The 20,570-nt window shown below is 48.9% G+C and overlaps 2 protein-coding genes across 3 annotated transcripts; one reads left to right on the top strand and one right to left on the bottom strand.

Moving 5' to 3' along the window:
- Positions 1-257: 257 nt before the first annotated feature.
- HDAC1 (histone deacetylase 1) lies at positions 258-16,239 on the top strand. 2 transcript variants are annotated; one of them, XM_074850780.1, is made up of 15 exons: positions 258-370; positions 4,485-4,597; positions 5,026-5,143; positions 8,180-8,254; positions 9,459-9,597; positions 10,202-10,343; positions 11,536-11,628; positions 11,941-12,049; positions 12,164-12,304; positions 12,781-12,889; positions 12,995-13,125; positions 13,864-14,010; positions 14,122-14,170; positions 14,510-14,582; positions 15,917-16,239. In XM_074850780.1, exons 1-14 carry the CDS (start codon positions 322-324, stop codon positions 14,535-14,537), a joined length of 1,443 nt encoding a protein of 480 aa, XP_074706881.1. In that variant the 5' UTR covers positions 258-321; the 3' UTR covers positions 14,538-14,582; positions 15,917-16,239. The 2 variants fall into 2 exon arrangements, with proteins under 2 accessions (XP_074706881.1, XP_074706880.1); XM_074850779.1 differs by lacking the exon at positions 15,917-16,239 and having other exon boundaries at positions 14,510-14,676.
- A 2,076-nt stretch (positions 16,240-18,315) lies between these two features.
- On the bottom strand, positions 18,316-20,283 carry MARCKSL1 (MARCKS like 1). The gene is made up of 2 exons (XM_074807149.1): positions 20,111-20,283; positions 18,316-19,690 (listed from the first exon to the last, which is right to left on the bottom strand). The coding sequence occupies exons 1-2, from the start codon at positions 20,204-20,206 to the stop codon at positions 19,088-19,090; spliced, it is 699 nt and encodes a 232-aa protein (XP_074663250.1). The 5' UTR covers positions 20,207-20,283; the 3' UTR covers positions 18,316-19,087.
- Positions 20,284-20,570: the final 287 nt, after the last annotated feature.

Raw genomic sequence — 20,570 nt, 5'->3', positions numbered from 1 at the left:
CGTTTCCCCCCCCCCCTCTCCCCCCGCGCCCCAGCGATGGTGCCGCCCGCGCGGCGCCGCCCCCGCGGCAGTGGTACAGCCCAGGCCCCCCGCCGCTCCGCCTAGCCTGCTAGCTCCCCCGTGCCCGCTCGCTCCCGCCGCCGCCATTTCCTATTGGTCGGTAGGCGGGAGGGGGCGGAGCGCCCCTCCTCGATAGGCTGGGGCTGCGCGGTGGGCGGGGCATGTGGGGCGGCGGGGCCCGGGCCCCGGGGCGGGGCGGGCCGGGCCGGGTTGGGTTGCGCGGGGCGGCGGTAGGGTCTGTCGCTGTGGGGAGGCAGGAAAATGGCGCTGACGCAGGGGACCAAGCGGAAAGTCTGCTACTACTACGACGGTGAGGGGCTGTGGGGCACCGACGGGGGCGGCCACGGGGATCGCCGGAGTGGGGGGGGGCGGTCCCGGGGTGGGGGGGGCCTGAGGGGGCACCGAGGAGGAGGGGAGGGGAGGCGGTGCTGGGGGTGGGGGAGGGGGCGGGGGTTGAGGAGGGCAATGGGAGACACTGGAGGGGTTAATGGGGGCTGCACTGAGGGGGTGATGGGGGTCACTGGGCATGGGGGCTGAGGGGTTGGCTGGGGGAGGGTAGTGAGGGGTCATTGGAGGACATGGGGGGTGGGGGCTGCTCTGAGGGGGGGCTAAGGGTAGTGGGGGAGTCACTGAGAAATGTGGCGGGGCTGGGGGCTGCCCTGAGGGTGGTGGGAGGGGTGATGGGGGTCAGTGGGGGGCTGGGGGCTGCACTGGAGGCTAGAGGGATGGATATTGGGGGCACTGAGGGGCGGGGGAGGGCTGGGGACTGCACGGGGGGAGCAGGGAGCAATAGGGGCATGGGGATAAAGCTGTGGGTGGGGGCAGGATTATGTGGGGACTGCAGTGGGGTTGGGGGGATGGGGGACACTGGAGGGCATAGGAAGGATATTGGGGAGCACTGGAGGGGAGAAAGGGAAGAGTGGGGGTAAAGATAGGGGAGTGCTATTGGGGGGAGATGAGGCTAGAACAGGTTTGGAGTTCTAGGGACTTTAGAGGTAGGGAAAGGCTGTGAAGGTTCCAGGATGGGGAGAGGGGCACGAGGCTGAGAGAAGCCTTGGGAGCTGTGCTGAGATGCTGAAGAAGGTTTCTGGGAGGATGAGGAGCACTTGGGGAGGTGCTGGGGGACAGGACGGGTTGTGGGGAGGTGAAGCCTCCTTGAGCCATGTTAAGAGGAAGAGCCACTCCTGAAGCTCCCATCTGGGCCAGTGGTGTTGCTGTCAAGAAAGGGACAAACTCGAAGGCATTACGGTTGTGTGGTCGTTTGCAGGGAGTTCCTGTGTCTAGGAGCATTGTTTAGTTCTGGCTCCAGCCTTGGCTGGATTGTAGACTGGCTTTTATTTTTCTGTTACGAGGCTGGGGAAGTGCTGCTTTGGGGCTATATAATCATCCCATTGGGATAGGGGAGTAACGGGGTGTTAGAGCTGGCCAAATCCCAAGCAGTGTATCTTCTGCTTCTTCCCCACTTCTACCCTGTAGCCTGTGGGAGAAATCACAGTCTCGTCACCTCTGCGTGTTCACAACCGCCTCCCTGTTGGAGGGGCGACTTGGTGCCTCGGTGATGGGCGAGCTCATTTTTAATAGAGTCTGTGATCACTCTGTGTGAAAGGTGTTGTGCAATTCTCTATTTCGTCGTGGTTTTTTGTCTGTGAAATCAAATAAAAACTTTTTTTCTCCCAATAAGTGGATGTGCTCGGTGTTCAGGCAGCAAAGTGGGCTCTTTTAAACTGCTGTATGTGTCAGGAATGTAGTGAGGGCTTTTATTTCTCTAGAAAAGTAAACTGAAGCGGTAGGTTTGCAACCTGTAATGACAGTCCTGCAGGGTCTCTGACTCAGCCGGTGTCTTCGGGAGGGCAGGGCGAGGAGGAGTCTGGATTAGAGCTCTGGGTGCAGCGAAACTGAGCCTGATTTCACCACACAACTGATCTCTGTGCAACACCCATCATATCAAAATACAAGAGGATGTTGGAGCTCTGGGCCCTAAAATGCCTGGTTTAAATTTAAAAAGTGCCTGAGGGAAGGGCCAGAATGCCATACATGCGCACACAACCTGGATGTTGGAAAAAAATGGTCTTTATGTCCAGACTTTTCCCTGTCCTTGGAATATTACATGTTCACAAAGAAGCTTGTCAGTTTGTGAACAAGCTATAAACTTTAAAGGCACACGATGATGTCTTAAATGTGAAATAACCAGTCAGTCATTTTGTTTGAAAATACCGAGCAGAGATGCTATCCTTGTAGTCTTTATTGCATGGTAACCCCATGAAGTTAGTGTTATACTCTTGTCTATAGCTGCCCTCACTAATTTACTCTGTGGTGAGGTTTCAGTGCCTTTTTTCCACTGCTCTTTTACGAGCAGCTGGCAAACATTCACAGCGTGTCCTAGGGTGAAAGTGTGCTTTTATTGTCGGGCAAGGCATAATCTGCAGTTGTGGGAGGCCAGTTTCTTAGGGTCTTTTTTTTTCCATGCAGGGAGGTTAGAGCAGCACAGTCTAGTGCAGTAATTCCCTGAAGGCGTGTCCCTGGGTGCTGTTTTGGTTGGCGTTTGGGTCTCTTCCTTGAGCCACACGTTTCAGATGGCGGGAGGGCATCCCGTGCTGGAGAAGGAACCTGAGCTGCAGGGAAGGGTCTAGGTGGGATGCAGAGGTTGGGGAAAAGGTAATTGAGTATCGTAAAGGTCCTTCATGGAAATCCTGAGGAGGGCTGAGAGGGTGTACGAGGGTTTGAACTTGAACAGTAACTTCTCCTTTATTAGCTCCCCGTGTAAGGGCTTGCTTAACCCGAGCAGACAGGAGGAGGTATCTGTAAATTCACACACTTAATCTGCACTGACATCCACGAACAGACAAGCTCGTCTGCTGCTCCGTGGGACTCACGGTGGAATGAGTTTAGCAGAGTGAGCATGAACAGGCTCTGGAAGTCAGGGTTTGCCCAGGGCGTTTCACTGACAGCCTGAGGTGAGGAAGATGATGATTTTTCAAAGCTTCACGGAGTTTTGTCCTTGTATTTTCTAGATAGGGTCTTGAGCATCTCTTCTTGAGTTCCCCAAAGCTTGATTTAACCCGATTTTACTGTAGGGATAGTTGCCCCAGTAAAATACCTTCGTGCAAAGAACACCCCATTTCACTGTAGTGCCATGGACAGGTAAACTCCAGCAGCAGAGTTATTTGGGCGTGGGATTTGCAACGTTTGCATCTACTTTGACTGAAAATAGGGCCACGTCCACAGGAGGAAAAACTAGCTGTGTGCTGTGAGGAAGTAGCAGTTTCTCCTGAATGTTAAGATTGGTGATGAAATATTAATACTCCCAACTGAGTCACCAGCCAGACCGGATTAGGTCTCCTGCTTCCTAAACTGATCAGGAGTTGTACAACTACATGAACAACTTAGTCTGGTTTCCCAAGAAAACGGGGCTTGCGCGATATTGCTGCTGCGTGTGGCTGGCTGCGCGTTTCCTGCTCTTGGCAACTTTTTTGAGTCTGTGCCTCTCACAGCCAAATCAGGCAGGAGGCAGAAATCCAAAAGTTAAATTTCTGTAAATTTCATGAAAATAAGTACCCAGGGAGAGGAGTGGAAAAGGACCCAGTTAGTGGTGCCTACTGTGGGAGATGCTTAGCTTTTGCGAGGTAGAGGAAAATGCACCTGAGGAGATGACCTGTGGGATGTATTTGCAGGAAGGCAACTTCGTTAACGCTGGTGCCCATAGGATAGCTCGTTAGGTGCATCTGCGTGGGTGTGCGGTTGGTAGGGACTGGGATTCCTCTGAAGGACTTCAAGCAGGAATGAAGGGTGAAAAATGATTGAGAAGCTGTCAAACTACAGCTGGTTATTGACAGAATTAGCTGCTTCGTATTTCGTTCCTGTTAGGAAAATAGTAAGAAACTGAGGCAAAGAGGCTACGTGCGCTGTCTGATGAGTCATTGTCTGAGCCAGGATTACACTTGCATGCCTCTTGGCATGTGGGTTTCTGCTCAGAGTGCGGTTGCATTTCTCAGAGAGACCTGCGAGCTCTGTGAACGCGAGATATTGTAGCAGACCTGAACTGCCTGGAGAGGACATTGGAGACCTGTCATTTGCTGAGCGAGGACACACAGACGTGGTGTCCAAAGCTCCTCCTGCCCAAGGCAGCTGGAGCTCCCTCCTCTTAACTTGTGCACTGTGATGTTAGTTGCTCAGACTCTACCTGGATTGCCTTCCCCAGAACTGGCATTAAAAAATTCCTTGTCTGGCCATACCCTAATTTCCAAATGTCTGTTTTATTTGAGTTTAGGATAAACTTTTCTGAACCCATAGAAATACCTGTGCAAGCCAGATGGGAGACGCTATCCGCTGTGAACAGATGCACTGCTGAAGGACAAGTAAAATGTGATTCCATTTGAAGGAATTCATAGTTTTCCCTGCTATAACAAAATCTTTTCTGCTCCCAGGTGATGTTGGGAACTACTATTATGGCCAAGGACATCCAATGAAACCCCACAGGATCCGGATGACCCACAACCTACTGCTGAACTATGGCCTCTACAGAAAGATGGAGATATACGTAAGTGTAGGGCTGGTCATGAAAAGAAATATATATGGAAGATTTTAGTTTATGTGTCAGGTTTTAATTTTGATGCTTCAGACTCATAAGTTCTCTGTTGATGAGCCAAAGAGGAAAGGAAAAAAAAAAAAAACCAGTTGTTCTGATGTATTTCTGTTTTCGTCTGATTGCTTGTAGCGAGATGATCTTTGCTTCAGATAAGCTTTGGAGACTGGAAAACGGCTTTTCTCACTGTAACTTAAATATTTCCTTTGTCTAGATGTGTCCAGTCTTCGGTAGTGGCATTCTTGCCTTTGAAAATAGGTTTCTCTTGTTTAATGCTGTTTTGAATGTTTTGCTGTTCCTGGCAGTCAATCTGAGATTGGAAATGGGAATTAGGGAGAGATGTGCTTTAAAACAAGCCTTGCTCTTTTTTTTTGTCCTTGCAGCGCCCTCACAAGGCAAACGCAGAAGAAATGACCAAGTACCACAGTGATGACTACATAAAATTTCTGAGATCTATTCGCCCGGATAACATGTCAGAGTACAGCAAGCAGATGCAAAGATGTAAGCTATGCGTGTAGGGCTGTAGCTCCTGCCAGTGCTAAAATTTGTGGTTCTGGGAATCCTAGGCCAGCTTTAGAGGTTTGTGATAAAAAGAGTAGGAAGAACCATGTCAAATTGTCTTTCTCCTGGCTTTTTTTTTTTCATGTAAATCAAGCATTTAAAAAATGGGTTCCTCTCTCAAGCCAATATGCCAAAAGAGCTGAGGAAAACCCTTTGACCTGGCTGTCTTTTATTGGTCTTGTGTTTTGATGGAAACTTCTGACTTGCCTTCCTGGCTCAGAGATGACTGAACTACTCCATTTATGAGCTGCTTGTATTTTGTGTTGTTGCTTATCTTTAACCAGAGGTATTGAGGTGGGAAGGGGTTGTGTAATTTAAAACAAACAAACAAAAAAGCTCCCAACTCATCGATTGTGTCCAAAATCTGCAGTAACTCTGAAGGATTTTCAGGGCAACGGCAGTTTGGAAGTGGGGGAGGCTGGAGATGCACAATAATACCCGTCCACTTTGTGTTAGAATGGTTTATTTTGTGAGCTAATCTCTTGTTCTAACCTCTCCAGTCCATGGAAGGGGTCTTAAATGGTGACTTTAATGTTACAGAAACCATTTTTTGGTCTCTCTACGACTATGAACTGATGTTCTTTGGCAATGACTGCGGCAAACTAGATTTCTAGCAAGCGTAGACAAACAGTGGGGAAGGCTCAAGGTTCATTTAAACAGTATTGTGGTCTTGCACACAACAATCCTCGAGAGCAGAAGAAAGTTGTTAGCCCGTGGGGTTCATTTATGTGAAGCGTATTCTCCAATTTAGAAGAAATACGGGTCTCGAGTCTGAAGTAGAGGCACTTGGAAGTCTGGTGTGAGCTGAAGGGGACGGATATTAAGGCACAAGCACGTCAGAGGAATGGGTAATACGGTTCATGAGTAATACACATTGAAAGACTTCCTACAGTAAATGATATGCCTTAATGTACCAAATGACATGTACCAAAGTACATATTTACACAAACTGAACTGTTTACCCCTGAAACAGATACAGCTCATAAACACCCACTCTGCTTTCTCCGGTAGTCAACGTTTTCTGTACTGTGCTTCCACAGAACTATTTTTACCTGAAGGAGGCAAAATATAAAAATTAATCTTAAACACATGGAAGACAGAGCTTTTCTTCAGCGAGACCTGCAAAGCAGCAGCTTCTCTGTAGCTAGAGAACTAGCCCAGGAGGCTCAGAACAGAGATTAGGGATATAGGAGAGAAGGTCACCGCTCCCAAGTAGAGTGGCAGGTCTCTGCAGCCTGCGTGGAGCTTCAGCTTTCCTTTCAAGGATACTGCCTTGATTCCCTAAGGATGGTTCTGCCTTTAACTGCCTTTAACGCTGGGCTCTCTCTGGTTGCGCTCTCCCAGATACGAAGCTCCTCACCCACCCACTGCAAGGAAGAAGGAGCATCTGTGCCTCTGATCTTCCACCAGAGCTTTATGCCTGTAGTCAAGTGATTGACCCCTGTTATTAATATCCCTCCTTAGTAGTCCTGGCTGCTTTGAATCTCCTGGTGGGAAAAAGCCCAACTGGCTTCTGATTACACAGCAGCTCCTGCCTTTGCCAGGTATAGCAGAGGGATGCCCTCAAATACTGTCAGTGCTGCCCACAAAGTTCTGAAGGCAGTAAAGGTAATGAACAGTCTCTAATTTTGTTCTGCTAATGCTGTGTTGCCTGCCTGAGGACGTGGGAGGACTACTCTGTAACCTAAAGGGCAAGAAGTTTAATTTCTTGTAATGGGAAGTGTGCAGAAATTGATGACTTAAATTCTCCTCATTTAACAGTGAAAGCTTCCAACCACCTCTTTGAGTTAATTAATCAGACTCTGCCCTGCTGAAACAATTGGAAAGCGGGAACAATTGCTTCCTTCTGGGTCCCCTGATGGGTATTGTCCTTTTCAGAGATCCCTGTCCCGAACTGGGACCATTCAGACTCCCTTATCACACAGTCTTTGTGGAGACTGTGCACTGACGAGTTTCTAGTGCTGCAAGAACTGTTTGTGCCTATCACCTTAAGCACAGAAGTAAGCATTCTACAGATGTTGTTACAAAAATACAGGTTGGTTTCTTTGTCAAAGTAAATCTTGCAAAAACTAGAGTCAATACAGGTCTGTTGTTACTGTCAGTTTTTATTTTTAATTGTGGAACTATTTGCAGTAGAAATTTATCCAGGCCAAAACTACAGTACTGCTGGGAACGTAAAAACTGACTGTCCAGCGTGAAGTCAAAGGAATGTACAAAGTGTAGCAAATCAGATGTGGATGTAAACGTCTCGTCCAGTACACACCACTATCTACCAGCTCCCCACTTTCTCCTGCAGCGCTGGCACTGTTTGCTTTCTCAACTCCTCGTCAGCAATTCAGCAGGAAACAGGAGCAAAATCCTTTCCCGCTTGCTGTGAGGTTGTGTAATGGAGCTCAGTGTCAGCTCTGTAGTCAGAACCAGCCCTTTTCCCCCCAGAAGGCACGGTGCCTGGGCAGCAGGGCTGCAGCGTGGCCCGCGTGGGCTAGTGAGGGCTGCTGGCCCCTGTTTTGCACAGCCTGTGGTGACCAGCACGTGCTGCCGGAGCAGAGCAGAATACTGTAAATGTGCCACCTCAGCGAGCGCCGCTTGAGCTGCTGCCGAGGCCGAGCGCGGGTGTCACACAGCTCTGGCTGATAACATCTCCTCTCGGCCCACTCATTTTCCGAGGCGATTGCCTGGTTTCGGGATCCCTGGGAGTGCACCCCGGCAGATGGCGTGCCGCTCTCGCTGGAGCTCCTGGGACCTGCTTTCCTCTTTCTTTACAAGTCAGGAGGATCTTCCCTACAGCAACAACCTCTTTGCCCTCATCAGGCAATCCTCAGGTCGATGACGTTAATGTTTTACCATTTGTGCGTGGCATTTTGTTGTTTAAAACTTTCGATCACTTATCTGGTTATCTTTTAAAATCAGCGGTGGTATAAGCTTTGCCATTTATTTGTAGTTTTGTCTGACTAACTCTTTTGTATTCTTTTCAAGTTAATGTTGGGGAAGACTGCCCTGTGTTTGATGGGTTGTTTGAGTTTTGTCAGCTCTCTGCTGGAGGCTCAGTTGGTAAGCTCACAAGTCGTATGCTCATTTCTTTTTCTCTTAAGCAGATGTATTAATGTAGTTCTGTCTAGGAAATAAATTGTTGTAGGTGGTGGTGGGGAAGCCCTGTGAACCTATTTCTGATTTCCTTAATAATTAGATCCAGATTTCCTCCCATGTTGAGAGTTCAAGCCTTTTATATTGACAGATCCCTCTACATTTGTTAAGTATATCTTCATTAGTCTGGGTTACTTCACTGAATACGTGAAAGACTCTGTAAGTGGTATAACAACATGGCCAGCGATAGTGTTAAAACCGCAGCAGCAACAGGGGTTTAATAAAAAAATCAACGTGAGCTTTATGGAAAAAAAAGTTGTAAAAACCTTGCTCTGGGCAGGCATAACCTGAAAAGGAAAGAAAAGGGTTACTTTATCTGTTGTTTTTAACAAAAAGCCACTGTCTCTGGACAGGAGGCAAAATAGAACCTGAAAGGTTTCAGTAAACTCCGGGAAAGCTGAAACGTTTAAAACGCTTTCACTATTTTCAAATACTTTGTTGCAGAAAGATTGGTGTAAAGATTGGTGTTGTGAAACTGTTTTACTGTGCATAGGCGTTAAAGCTTTGTGGCTGCTACTCCCACAATGACATCTAGACGTTTTTATTTCCTGTAACGTAGCAGCAGTACATACAAGTACTGACTGCAGCGTTTTTTGAAGTAGCTCTCTGGTCCCACGGCTGTAGATTCCACAGAATATATCATTTGTTTTGATCCTGAGAGACTTGCAAAATCTGCAGAAAGTTTATGAAGGGGCTGGGGAAAGAGAACTTCCTTTGCCTAGATGCATATTCAGTGAATGACCTAAATATATGTTAGATAAAACCTTTCATTAAAATCTTTTGTTCAGGGCACTGAGAAATCTAGACTGTCTTCAGCTGTGACCCCAGCTAGAATGCTGTGGACTTGTTTGTGCAGATTTCATGCTCTGAGGCAAAAGTGGGAAGCAGTGAAAAGTGTGTGCAGGCAAAACAGAGCCTGCATTTCTCTTCCCTTGCCTTTTGTTAGTTTGTTGAGACATCCAGTGTTGAACCCTTGGGCTTGTGCTTTGTGAAGTACCCAAATGCAGACATAAGCAGTGATGTGATTGTAAGGGACCAGCGCTTTACCCCTCGGTCTCTGTCTTGGGGCCTTTGCTCTCCTGCTGACTTTTTGTAATTCTTCTCCCAACAGCCAGTGCTGTGAAGCTGAACAAGCAACAGACGGATATTGCTGTGAATTGGGCAGGAGGCCTTCACCACGCTAAGAAGTCAGAGGCTTCTGGCTTCTGTTATGTCAACGATATTGTCTTGGCTATCTTGGAGCTCCTAAAGTACGGGCAGTAATATCTGCCCCTTTTGTTTGTCTGTTCTGCTGCATTTCCTCTGAGCCCTTAGCACTTTCTTCCCAGTTTCTCTTTTTGTGGCTTTTATTTAGCTGTGTTTTCCCAGGAGCACTTAATCAGCTTTAGGGGTGCGGTAGCCTCTCCCCGCAGGGGTGTGTCTAACGGTGACACTATACAGGAGGCAGAAGGCTCAGAGCATTGTGCGCTTGCTCTTAGGCCTCCTCTCTACCACCCACACTGGAAAAGGGGGCACAGCTGTAATGTGTGACAGCTTTTGGCTCAAGGCAAACCTCAATTGGAGGCTTGGACACAAAAATGCAGTCTGTTGGCTGAATCTGAATAAACTGAGTTGAATCTGCCTTCAGCAGCAGAAGCCACTTTATTTTCCTCTGTGGTTCTGTTCCACTGCTGACCAAAGCACATGTCTGTTCTCCGCAGCTTTTTTGCTTGTAGGCTGCAGGAGCGAGCTGCCTGGGAGCTCTGCAGCCTGGGGATTAGCACCAAGTTCCCTGCTCTCCTCCCGTTTGCTCTGCTGGGGAAGGCAGTTTCTGCTCTGAAGAAATGCAGTATTTTGACTCCTTTCTGATCCTAGGTATCACCAGAGAGTGCTGTATATCGACATTGATATTCACCATGGAGATGGTGTGGAGGAAGCCTTTTATACCACAGATCGTGTCATGACCGTGTCCTTTCATAAGTACGGAGAATACTTCCCAGGAACAGGGGACCTACGGGTGAGAATGAAGGCTTAGCAGAAAACTACCCTGAAATTTGGTCTCTTCCATCTGTCTGCTGTCATACCAATTTAACTAAAATCACCGCTGTCCCAGGTTTTCCTGCTCTCAAAGTGGCATCCTTTTTCTGAGGGCAAAGTGTATATATGAGGCAGCTGGCTCGGCTCTTGGAGCGGGTGCTTTGTTCCTGCAATCATGGCCTGTGTAGTAGTAAACCCAAGGCTTTGACATCGGTCTCTTAGCCGCCTTCTGGTGGCATTATGCTCAGAAAAGATGGCATGCTGGTCATCTGTAGCTACGTGCAAACTTAGCTTGGTCACACAGGCTTTTGGGTGGAAGTTTATGAGGGAGTATGACGCTGTGCGTTGGTTTATCTCGTTGGCGTTTTCTCCTGTGAGTCAGTTCTGCAGGTTGATGAGCCGTGGTGTTAGCTGTGGCACTCTTTCAGGTTAGATACAGGTGTGGTTCACTTTGTGACTTCTGACATTGCCAGAATGCCTTTCTGAGGGGTGAAAGGTTCTTTACCTTTTTTTTATGTGCTCTTTAGTGGAATTACATTTTTCTGATCTACATTCTCTTTTCTTCCACTTGTGAGTTGTATTTTCTCAGCCCTGCCCAGCGTTTGGTGCTGGTGATGTGAACTTGAGTGCAGCTGCGGCATTCTTTCCTGGTGCAGCCACTCTGCACCATAAAAGAAATAATTACTTTTAATAAAACACTTGGGTATGACAGAGATAATGGAAATGTAAAAATATATGTATTATTTTAAAGTAAAAATAGATTCCTTCAGTTACTAGACTGCACGGTCAGCCCAAACTGGTATTTTGGGCTGTACATCCCTGTGGTGTACAGGTTTAGAACTAGACTTTTGGCTGCCAGTTCTATTGCTGTGTAAGAGTGGCTTTTGCCAGAGAAATCAGAGCCTGTGTGCTCAGAGCAACGTGTAGTAGTAGATTTTTCTTCTCTGAACACTGAGGGCCGAGTGCACCCACTGATGTCAAATAAGCTGCTGTTGGAGTCGACTGACTCTTGCTGCCTTCTGCCAGGACGGTGTTTGTCTGTGAGAGCCTAGGCTTACATTCGGATTACACTGATGGAATCCCAGCCTTCCCTTCCTAATTTGGAGCCCAGTTTTTGTGTTGCAGTTGGTTCTCTGGTGACTTGTGGTCTCTCCTGTCTTTCACTCTAATAGGATATTGGTGCAGGCAAAGGCAAGTACTACGCTGTCAACTATCCCCTCCGGGATGGAATTGATGATGAGTCCTATGAAGCAATATTCAAGCCGGTAAGTGAAGACATCTTTGCTGAGTGACTCTTTGTGGATCATACTCTGTCATTACATGGCTCATGGAGCCGTTCTTTGGGGAGACTGATTCACTCTTCTGTGGTAAAATTCTTCGGGGGCTGTATTCCTCCCTAACAATTGCAGCCTGTCATCAGTAAGCTTCTCTTTGTAAGAGCCTGTGTCACCAATACAGGGGAGCCAGCAGCTGTGGGAACACTAGGGATGTCTTCGTGTCGCTTGCTGACATGGACATTACTGTGTTGCTGTGACACTGTCCTGTGGAGAGTGTGTAACAACGGGTTTCTTGTTTAGGTGATATCTAAAGTGATGGAGACGTTCCAGCCTAGCGCAGTTGTCTTGCAGTGCGGGTCGGATTCTCTGTCAGGGGACAGGCTGGGTTGTTTTAATCTGACCATCAAAGGTAAGAGTACTGTGCAGTGTCTGTGTCGAACTGGCACAACTGATGTCATTGCAGAGTTTGTTCTTATGCCATGGGGCTATGACCTTTTCCCCCCCCACACTGCTTTTGCTGCAGGTCATGCCAAGTGTGTGGAGTTTGTAAAAAGTTTTAATTTGCCTATGCTGATGCTGGGAGGAGGCGGCTATACGATCCGCAATGTGGCTCGATGCTGGACCTATGAGACTGCTGTGGCTTTGGACACTGAAATTCCCAATGGTAATTCCCCCCTGGAGCCTTTGAAGCAAGACTAAGGGACAATGAGACTCGAGAAATAGAGCTCAGGGGAGTGACGTTGCTGTGGGAGAGGTAGCAACCCTAAAATGTTTCATGAGCTCTTGCTTATTACTGTGGAAGAGCTTTTGGATTCCCTGATTTGCAGTAGCTGTTCTTGTTTGCATTCTAGTCCTGTAGCTCTCCCCTCCAGCAAAAGGTACCCTTGCCGACTTACTGAAATGAGACGACCTTCTACTGAAAACTTCTGTGTGCACTGATAGTGTTTAACTGCCAAGTAAGCTTTGACTGCACTGTTGCTAAGTTGTTTTGATCTGAATTTGGGCTATGAGAGCTTCAGCTCCTACACCTAGCTAAATGCAGTTGTGCTTTTATGTAGCACTGAAGTACAACGTGTTTGTGGTGTCTCGTTACTGGTCCAGTGGTAATTTGGTGTTTGTTTCTTTTTAACTTGTCTGCAGAACTTCCGTATAATGACTATTTTGAGTACTTTGGACCAGACTTCAAGCTCCACATCAGTCCCTCAAACATGACTAACCAGAATACCAATGAGTATCTCGAGAAGATCAAGTAAGTGTTTGTTCCTCTTTGTGAGACTGACACCTTCTGCTGGGGGCTTCAAAGCCGTGGGTGGCATCTTGCTGACGGAGGTGTTCCTGTCCCGGCTGGCTCTAGGCAACGTCTCTTTGAAAATCTGCGCATGCTGCCTCATGCCCCTGGCGTCCAGATGCAGCCAATTCCTGAAGATGCTGTTCAGGAAGACAGTGGAGACGAAGAGGAAGAAGATCCTGAGAAACGCATTTCAAGTATGTGCTTGTCTCTGGCCTAGTTGCGTTGCCTGGCTGGGAAGCGTGGTGTTCAGAGCATGTGGGTGCCAGAGCTGAACAGGATCAGCTAGCTGGAGAAGCGTGCAGGCTCTAAACTGAGTTACCCTAATAAAGAGAGGAGGATATACGATTTAGATATATCTGGAGTCCTTCAGTTTGAATCTGTTCCCACCTTTCTGACTGATTTTGTAAGATAAAGCAATGACGCTAAGCACTGCAGGGCTGATGGATTTCTTTTTCCCTTGGAGAACTGGCACTTTTGCCAGATGATTTCCATAATGGGAGAACCTAGGCTTTAATGTGAGAATTTAAACAGTTCCTGTGATGTAGGTGCTATGACAGAATACTTTCTGGGAGACTGTCTTCCACAGTGAAAATGCTAATTTATATCCAGATTGGCTGATGGCCTTTAGATCTGGCAGACAGATTTTCTCAGTGTGAGGTTGGTTAACCTGCTTATGCTGTCAAGTCTAGACATCACACCGTACCTAATCCAAGTTGTACATGTGATCTTGGATCTTAGGCATGAGCGGTTAGGAGTGATGAGTGAAAAGATAGGGCAGGTAGAAAGATAAAGTGTTTTTATCGTGGCCTCATTCTGACTTACGTAGGCTCGTTAGTTCATTCCAGCGTGTAGATGTACCTGGAGAAGTTAGTGCTTGGTGTCTCCTGACTTCTAAATCTGCTGAAACAACCTCTTGTCGTCTTCACACTCAGTCCGCAATTCTGATAAGAGAATATCCTGTGATGAAGAATTCTCTGACTCTGAAGACGAAGGGGAAGGAGGGCGCAAAAATGTTGCCAACTTCAAGAAAGCTAAGCGTGTGAAAACAGAAGAGGAAAAGGAGGAAGAGGAGAAGAAAGGTAAGCATGAGAAGTGGGACTAGAAGCCCTCCCAGCTCTGTGGAACTTTGCCTGGCGTGTACTTTGCTATTGCACTACCGTTTGTTGGTTTTTTTTTTTTTTTTCCCCTAGATGAGAAAGAAGAGGAAAAAGCAAAAGAGGAGAAAGCAGAACCCAAAGGGTGAGCCCTGTCTCCTGGCATGGCGATTAGGCTGTGCCTGTATTTCCTTGTGCATCTACCCATGCCCCCAGTGGGCTGTTGCCCGAGTTGAGGGGTTGGAGGAGAGCTGTGGTAGCGTGGGTGGCCTTGTCACCGGCTCTTAAGGGGAAGAAGTTTGCTGTGAGAGCCTTCAGTGAAAAGGGCTTAAAAATACCGTGCCTTCATTCAGTAACACGTTACAAGTTTTAGATGAAGATGGGCCATATAAGCAGCGTTTTTAAGGTTGCAACTCGGGCTTGTTATTAAAGCTTGGGCACGAATTGCTTGTTTAAACCAAATCCTTCCCTGCTTGCTCCACAGGGTGAAGGAAGAGACAAAATCCACCTAAGATGGCTGCAGCTGGACAGCACCTGTCAGTGCGTAGTTGTCGTAGGTTAGCTTCTCTGGTTGCCTCCCATTCCACAGGATTTATATTTTATATATGTTTCTGTATATATTTCTATATAAATATATAAATGACTTGAGAACTGTAAATTATTCCTTGCTGCACTCCGCTGGGAGCAGATAGGGAGGATTCTGCGGAGTAGACAGACCTGCACTGCCCAGATTTGGTGACTGGGAAGTTTCACTCTTGCCTTCCACTGCCTCCTTAGTGTGTCTTTAAAAAAATCACTTCCTTTCTTTACTCTCTCCTCTGAAATAACAACCCTTGGAAAAGAATAATTTAAGTAGAAGTAGCATCTGCATTTCAGGTTAGGTGGAAAGATGGCCATGAATTTTCTTTTCTTTTGTTTTTTCTTTTTGGTTGGGTGGTTTGTTGTTGGGTTTTGGTTTGTTTTTTTCTTTGTGGGAGAATATGAGTTCCCAAATGAAGCCTGTGAGAGACTGACTATTCCTTTGGTCTTCAGTTTGATTCCACCGTGGCAAGTAACTGCAAGCTGGTGCCGCTTCTCAGGGTCATATAGTGCAGTTCTTGAATAGAGTTGGCTACCTCCCTGCAGCAAACTTGTGGAAAGAGATGAAGCAGCTTAAAAGCAATCTGAAAAGCTCTTTAGTGAATCAGCCCAAGAGCCCTGCAGGTGCAGATCTGGAAAATGCAAAATGAAAATCACCCTAATGCGGTGGTTAACATTTTCCAAGATCTTGCAGATCCAGTTAGTGTGGCAGCATTATGCATCTCGAGTAAGAGAAGGGATGAAATTTTTATACTTTTTTTTCTATACCTATGCCCCTCTTTGAGGGGGGAAGTGAGTTACTGCCTGTTTGGCCGCCTGCTTTGCTTTTCCTGCTTGTTCTGCCCTCGGCTACGTGTGCTGTAATGTGCTTTCTCAGTGCTGATCTGTCCTAGGCTGAAACCACTGCAGAAATTCCCAACTTGTCTAAAGGCCAGACTGAACAGAGCCCAGCTGAAACCTCTTGTCGATGTGTGTCGCTCACTGAAAAACTCTTCTCTGAAGTGAAGTTACAAATGTTTTCAAGCTGAATCTTTCCTCTCTCTTGCTCTCAAGGCCAGTAAATATGGAGAACCCAGCAGCCGCCCGAGCTGTTATCTTTATAAGGGAACAGCAGATGGGGCTCTGTACATTTTTATAACTACTCCTCTTCCTACTCCCACGCATTATCTCACACCCAAAGGTCTTTTGTGACCAGAACTGGCCTTTCTTTTGCATCTCGTTTTGTACAGCTGATCATTAGGTGGTGAGCTTTTGGTGAAATGCTTTGCAGAAGTTTTGCAGGCGGTTTTGACTCGCTGCTCTCCTTTCTCAGGGGGATTCCTCTGTCCATAAGAGGATCTGTACCTCCCACGGAGCGCTGCTGATGGTTTCAACTCTAATAATGCTGCTAACTTAACACAGGTTATTTTTTAAATGTTTTATTTTTTTAAATACTTCTTTTCCCTTTTCCACCGTGAGTTTTTTAGTCTCTTTGAATCTGAGTGACGTGTCACTCCCGCTCTTCAGTGTTTGTATGTGAAGCGAGAGAGATCAGTGTATCTTTGTGTCTGGGGGGGGGGAAATATATTGTGGTTTTTTAAAGATGCTTTTATTTTGAATTTTGAGAATCTTTGTAATAAAACTGGTACATTTCTATGGTTGGTGTGAGTTTGTACTGCTTTCTGCTGCAAGGAGACATTCGGTTAGAGTGGGAGTTCAGTTGGTTTTCAGAGCCATTGCTGGAAAATGGTGCAGTAGCTTGGTCATGATCAGGATGTAATGTAGGTCCCAACAACAAACAACGACAGCTGTAATAAGGCTGTGGAAAGAAAGGTGAGGCCAGGCAGGATTACTTCCCCTCCTCTTTCAGGAAGAGGGCTTGATGTGTTGGTTTAAATGCCATCCACCAAAGCATTTCATTTGGAACACACTCTGCTGCATGTGAAAGATTAGTTTCATTTGTAGATGTTTGTTCTTTTTTTCTTTTCCTTTTCCCCCATGTTTCATTAAATAACCTTGAAATTCTCCTCCTGACCCTTCTCTCCAGAAAACGTAAGTCAGTCACAATACCATGGGTTTTGTTTGCTCACAACTTTTCTACTAAAGGTCAGTCCCCGGGGAGGTTTTTGTCTCTCTTTCCTAAATTACAGCGGGGTTCTCCTCCAGCAGCACTGCTGATGCTAATTGGGTTTGCGGTTTGTTTGGAGTTCAGTACTTCATGCAGCTGATGCTCTGAAAGCAATGCTAATCTAGAGAAGGAATAATAAGTTATGGGAAGGCTTTTGGATTAATTTAAGTGGTTTTTATCTGGTATTCAAATGAAAAAAAAATTCTTCAATATAATTAGGAGCAGGTTAATTCTGCAACTGAGCAGCGATCACACCTGAAATGGACACAAAAGCCAAATCTGCTGTTTATGTAGTTAAGAAAAAGCTTTTGTGTGGCACAGTTGACTTTCATCGCTGTAACACTACTCCAGGAAACTCAGTTATCCTTTTCACCCTAGCAGACAATTAAAATCCTCTCCTCCTCGAACAAAAACAACTGCACAATTCCAGTTACCCCTGCCAGATCACGCATGCCAGTGTGCAACTGCAGTCCTTCTCTCTCCCAGTGTTTCTTAAAATGGCTGCCGCGATGTGCACGGCAGCTCCCTGGCAGATGCCCCGGGTCTCTGCTGGGGCACAATGCAGCTGTGTCTCACATGACAGACCGCCAGCAAGCTCTGAAATAATTCGCAGGACACAGTGCCTACATTTAAAAATTATTTTTTTTTTTTTGCACCCCCCCCATGAACAGGGATGAACACCTCTCTGCATTTGGAGGCAGGTCACTCGCTTCAGCTTCCTGCTATTGATAGGAGGATGTGCTGCATAAAAACCAAGAGTTTTGGCCATTTCCACCTACCTCAAGGGCTACAGAAGAGCAGTGCTCATCCCTACCCCAAGCCTTGCCAGTTGGGCAAACAATGGGCCGCGCTTTTCTCCATCTTTGCCAGCCAAAACAGCGGGGGCAGGTGATTAGGGGGAATTAGGAGCAGGCCGTTAAATGGCGGGGCTGGGCACTGCTGCAGCCCGAGCTGGCGGGAGCAGCAACTGGGGAGGAGGCTGGAGCCTTCGAGCTGGGAGCTGCTGGAGAGGGCAGTGCTCCTTCCTGCTGCTGCATGCCTGGCTTGGGGGGGGGGGAAAAAAAAAAAAAAAAAAAAAATCACCTCTAACCCCGTGCAGATGACAGGAGAAGCCATAGAGGCAGCCCTTGTGCCTTCCTTTTCTCTTTGGAACTAAATCTTTGCTCCCAGGGCATAGCCCGTGTGCTCGAGCATGTCTTCTCAGGAAAGAGGAGCCAATCCCACGCTAAAGCCACTACCAAAAAAAATTCTGAAGAAACCAAGCTTAAAAGAAGAATTTCACCCAGTAGCACTCCTGGGCTGCTCCTTATGAGGGGAGACTTTTTCTTCCCCCACCCCCATCAGGAAAAAAAAAAAAAAAAGGGTTAGATCTAAGAAAACAGGTACCGAGCAGCCAGCTGAACAGTGATCCTAAGGTAGGGACAAGAGGCTTGTGTGAGAAAGTCCTTTGTGGCTGTAGCTCTACATCTGCTGCAAGTCAATTAACTGCGAGCAGAGCCAGGGCTGGAGTGATTAAATGCAGCAGCTGTTGAACTAAATAAGCAACTGCGATCTTCCCCGGCCCTCGTCTGGCATCCAGGACAAGAAGGACTCAAGCTCACCCATAAAGGGGTCACCATTTATTCCTTTCAAATGTTACAAGAAAGCCCATACAGCTTTTTTTTTTTTTTTTTTTTTAGAAGTTAGAAAATTGCAAATCAAGTGTTTTGGCCATTAAAAAATTATTTACAGAGAAAACAACGTTGCTTCACATTATACAGCTGGCAGGCCCCCTCCCTCCACCCCACACCCTAAAAGTTATCCCTTAGAAGCAGAATTAAACACAGCGGACTTACAAGCTTTATGGTTTTAAGCCAATAGTAAGACATTATAAAAAACTAACCAGATTAGCTTTTAAACCATTGATTTCTATAAAAAGCACGAAATACTTTAAATGAAGTCAGAACCAGGAATGTAAACTGAGGAGAAAAAAAAAAAAAAAAACCAAAATCCATTGAACAGTCACTGGCTTGCTGGGCTTCGAAGGCTGCCCGGGGGGAGAGTGGGGACAGTCAGGAGGCCAGCAGAGATACCAGAGCGGGCTGTGAGATCTGGGTGCTTACAAACTGTAAATTCCAGTTATGTCCAGGATAGTCTTCCTCCACAGTTTTAAAGGATTCAGGTAAAACTACTCCAAGTTGCGGTGGTGGTGGGAATCCAAACCAGCTTTCTAACAGGGAGGGGAAGAAATAACTGGGGTGGGGTGGTCGGTTTTAGAAGGCGTTGTCAGTTCGAGGTGGGACGGGGAGGTGTGTGGGGCAGGCAGCGAGTCCGTGGTGTTACCGGGATGGAGAGGATGGCGTAAGAGTCTTAAGTCAGGCCGGTGCCAAGTGGGCTCTACTCTTCCTTCTGCTCCGCCGCAGCTGTTGTAGGCTCAGGCCCCGCAGGTTTTGAGGGCTCCTCTGGTTTGGCTGTATCCCCCTGGCTTTCCCCCGGCTGCTGCTTCTCTTCCTCCTTGCTTCCCCCCGCTTCTCCAGCCTCCCTCTTGGGCTCAGCTCCCTGCTGCCCGTCCGCAGCGGGGCTGCTCTGCTCCCCCGGTGTCCCCTCCTCGGGGGGAGCCGACGGCTCGGTCCCGCCGGCCGAGCAAGCGGGGGGCTCGTCCCCCTTGGCCTCCGCCTTGCCTTGGTCCTCCGTGGGAGAGGACCCAGAGGAGTCCCCGGCTTCTTTCTTGTTCTTCCGAAACGAGATCCCGCTCAGCTTGAAGGATTTCTTGAACGAGAACTTCTTCTTCTTCTTGGGGGTGTCTTTGGGGGCTGCAGCACCTTCGGGTTTCACATCCCCCCCTTCGGCGGGGGGGGCGGGCTCGATGGCGTCCCCACCGCCCGGCTCGCCCTTGCTCTCCTCTTTGAGGGGTTCAGCCGAGCCGTTCCCATTCGGGGGGGCCCCCTCGCTGCCCGCCTTGGCCGTCATGTCCCCGTTGAGCCTCAAATGGCCGTTCTCCTGTTTTTTTTTTGGGGGGGGGGGGGGGAGCAGAGCGTCGCGTTAGGCACAACCGGGACTCAGCACCATCATCTCCCCCCTCCAAAGCCCCGCACCCCGCTGGGGGGGGGGCACCCAGTCGGGGAAAAGGGGTGCACCGGGCATAGGGGGGGGGGGGGGTCCCCAGTGCGCTGCCACCGGGCGGCGCCCGCGCTCCACACCCGGTGCTGGGGCGAGGCGGGGGACGGGGCCCCCGCCCGGTACCGGGAGGGAGCCCGGGGCGCGGCGCGGGCGGTGCCGCATCGCTCGGTGCCCACCGGGCAGGAGGGTCCCCCCGGGGCCGCCGCTGCCGCCCCTTCCCCTCCGAGCGGCCGCCGCAGCTGCCTTTGTCTGCCCGCCCGCCCCGACGGGGCGGTCCCCCCCACCCCCGCCGGTACCTACCTGCCCGTTGGCCTTGGCGGGCTCGGTGGCGGCGGCGTGGCCGGTCGGTGGGGCGCTGCCCTCCGCCTTGGCCGCCTTGGAGCCCTGGCTGCCCATGGTGCGGCACGTCGGGCGGGCCCCGCCGCGGCGGCTGCGCTCGGCTGGCGAGCGGCGCCGAGAGGGAGTGGAGAGAGCCCCCCGCCGCCCCGGTAATAAGGCGAGGGGCGGGGGGCGGGCCGCTGCCGAGCCCGCCCCGGGGGCGGGGGGACGGCGGTGGAACCACCGCCCCGGCGGGGACGGGGGGTACTGGCGGCCGCCGTTCCCCCTTTTCCCGGTTGGGAGCCCCCCGGAGGCTGGGGTAGCCCCGGTGGGGTGAGGGCAGGTTGCGGGGGGCGGTGGGGAAGGGGAGGGGGGTGCTGCTCCCCCCAGCCCCCTCACCTTGGGGTGCGGCTCGTCCTAGCACAACACCCCTGGGGTGCCT

This window comes from Strix aluco, chromosome 26 (genome assembly GCF_031877795.1).
Source record: "Strix aluco isolate bStrAlu1 chromosome 26, bStrAlu1.hap1, whole genome shotgun sequence".
In the NCBI taxonomy this organism is placed as follows: Eukaryota; Metazoa; Chordata; class Aves; order Strigiformes; family Strigidae; genus Strix; species Strix aluco.
The sequence above is the reverse complement of the archived record's forward strand: the minus strand, read 5'-3'. Positions and strand labels throughout refer to the sequence as shown.

Excerpts from the sequence above, each read along its gene's own strand:
- MARCKSL1 (XM_074807149.1), bottom strand. The coding sequence starts at position 20,206 with ATGGGCAGCCAGGGCTCCAAGGCGGCCAAGGCGGAGGGCAGCGCCCCA. Across the intron at positions 19,691-20,110 it reads CCGCCAAGGCCAACGGGCAG|GAGAACGGCCATTTGAGGCT; the intron begins GTAGGTACCGGC and ends AAAAAAAAACAG.
- HDAC1 (XM_074850780.1), top strand. The coding sequence starts at position 322 with ATGGCGCTGACGCAGGGGACCAAGCGGAAAGTCTGCTACTACTACGAC. Across the intron at positions 11,629-11,940 it reads ATGAAGCAATATTCAAGCCG|GTGATATCTAAAGTGATGGA; the intron begins GTAAGTGAAGAC and ends TTTCTTGTTTAG. Across the intron at positions 14,171-14,509 it reads GAGAAAGCAGAACCCAAAGG|GGTGAAGGAAGAGACAAAAT; the intron begins GTGAGCCCTGTC and ends CTTGCTCCACAG.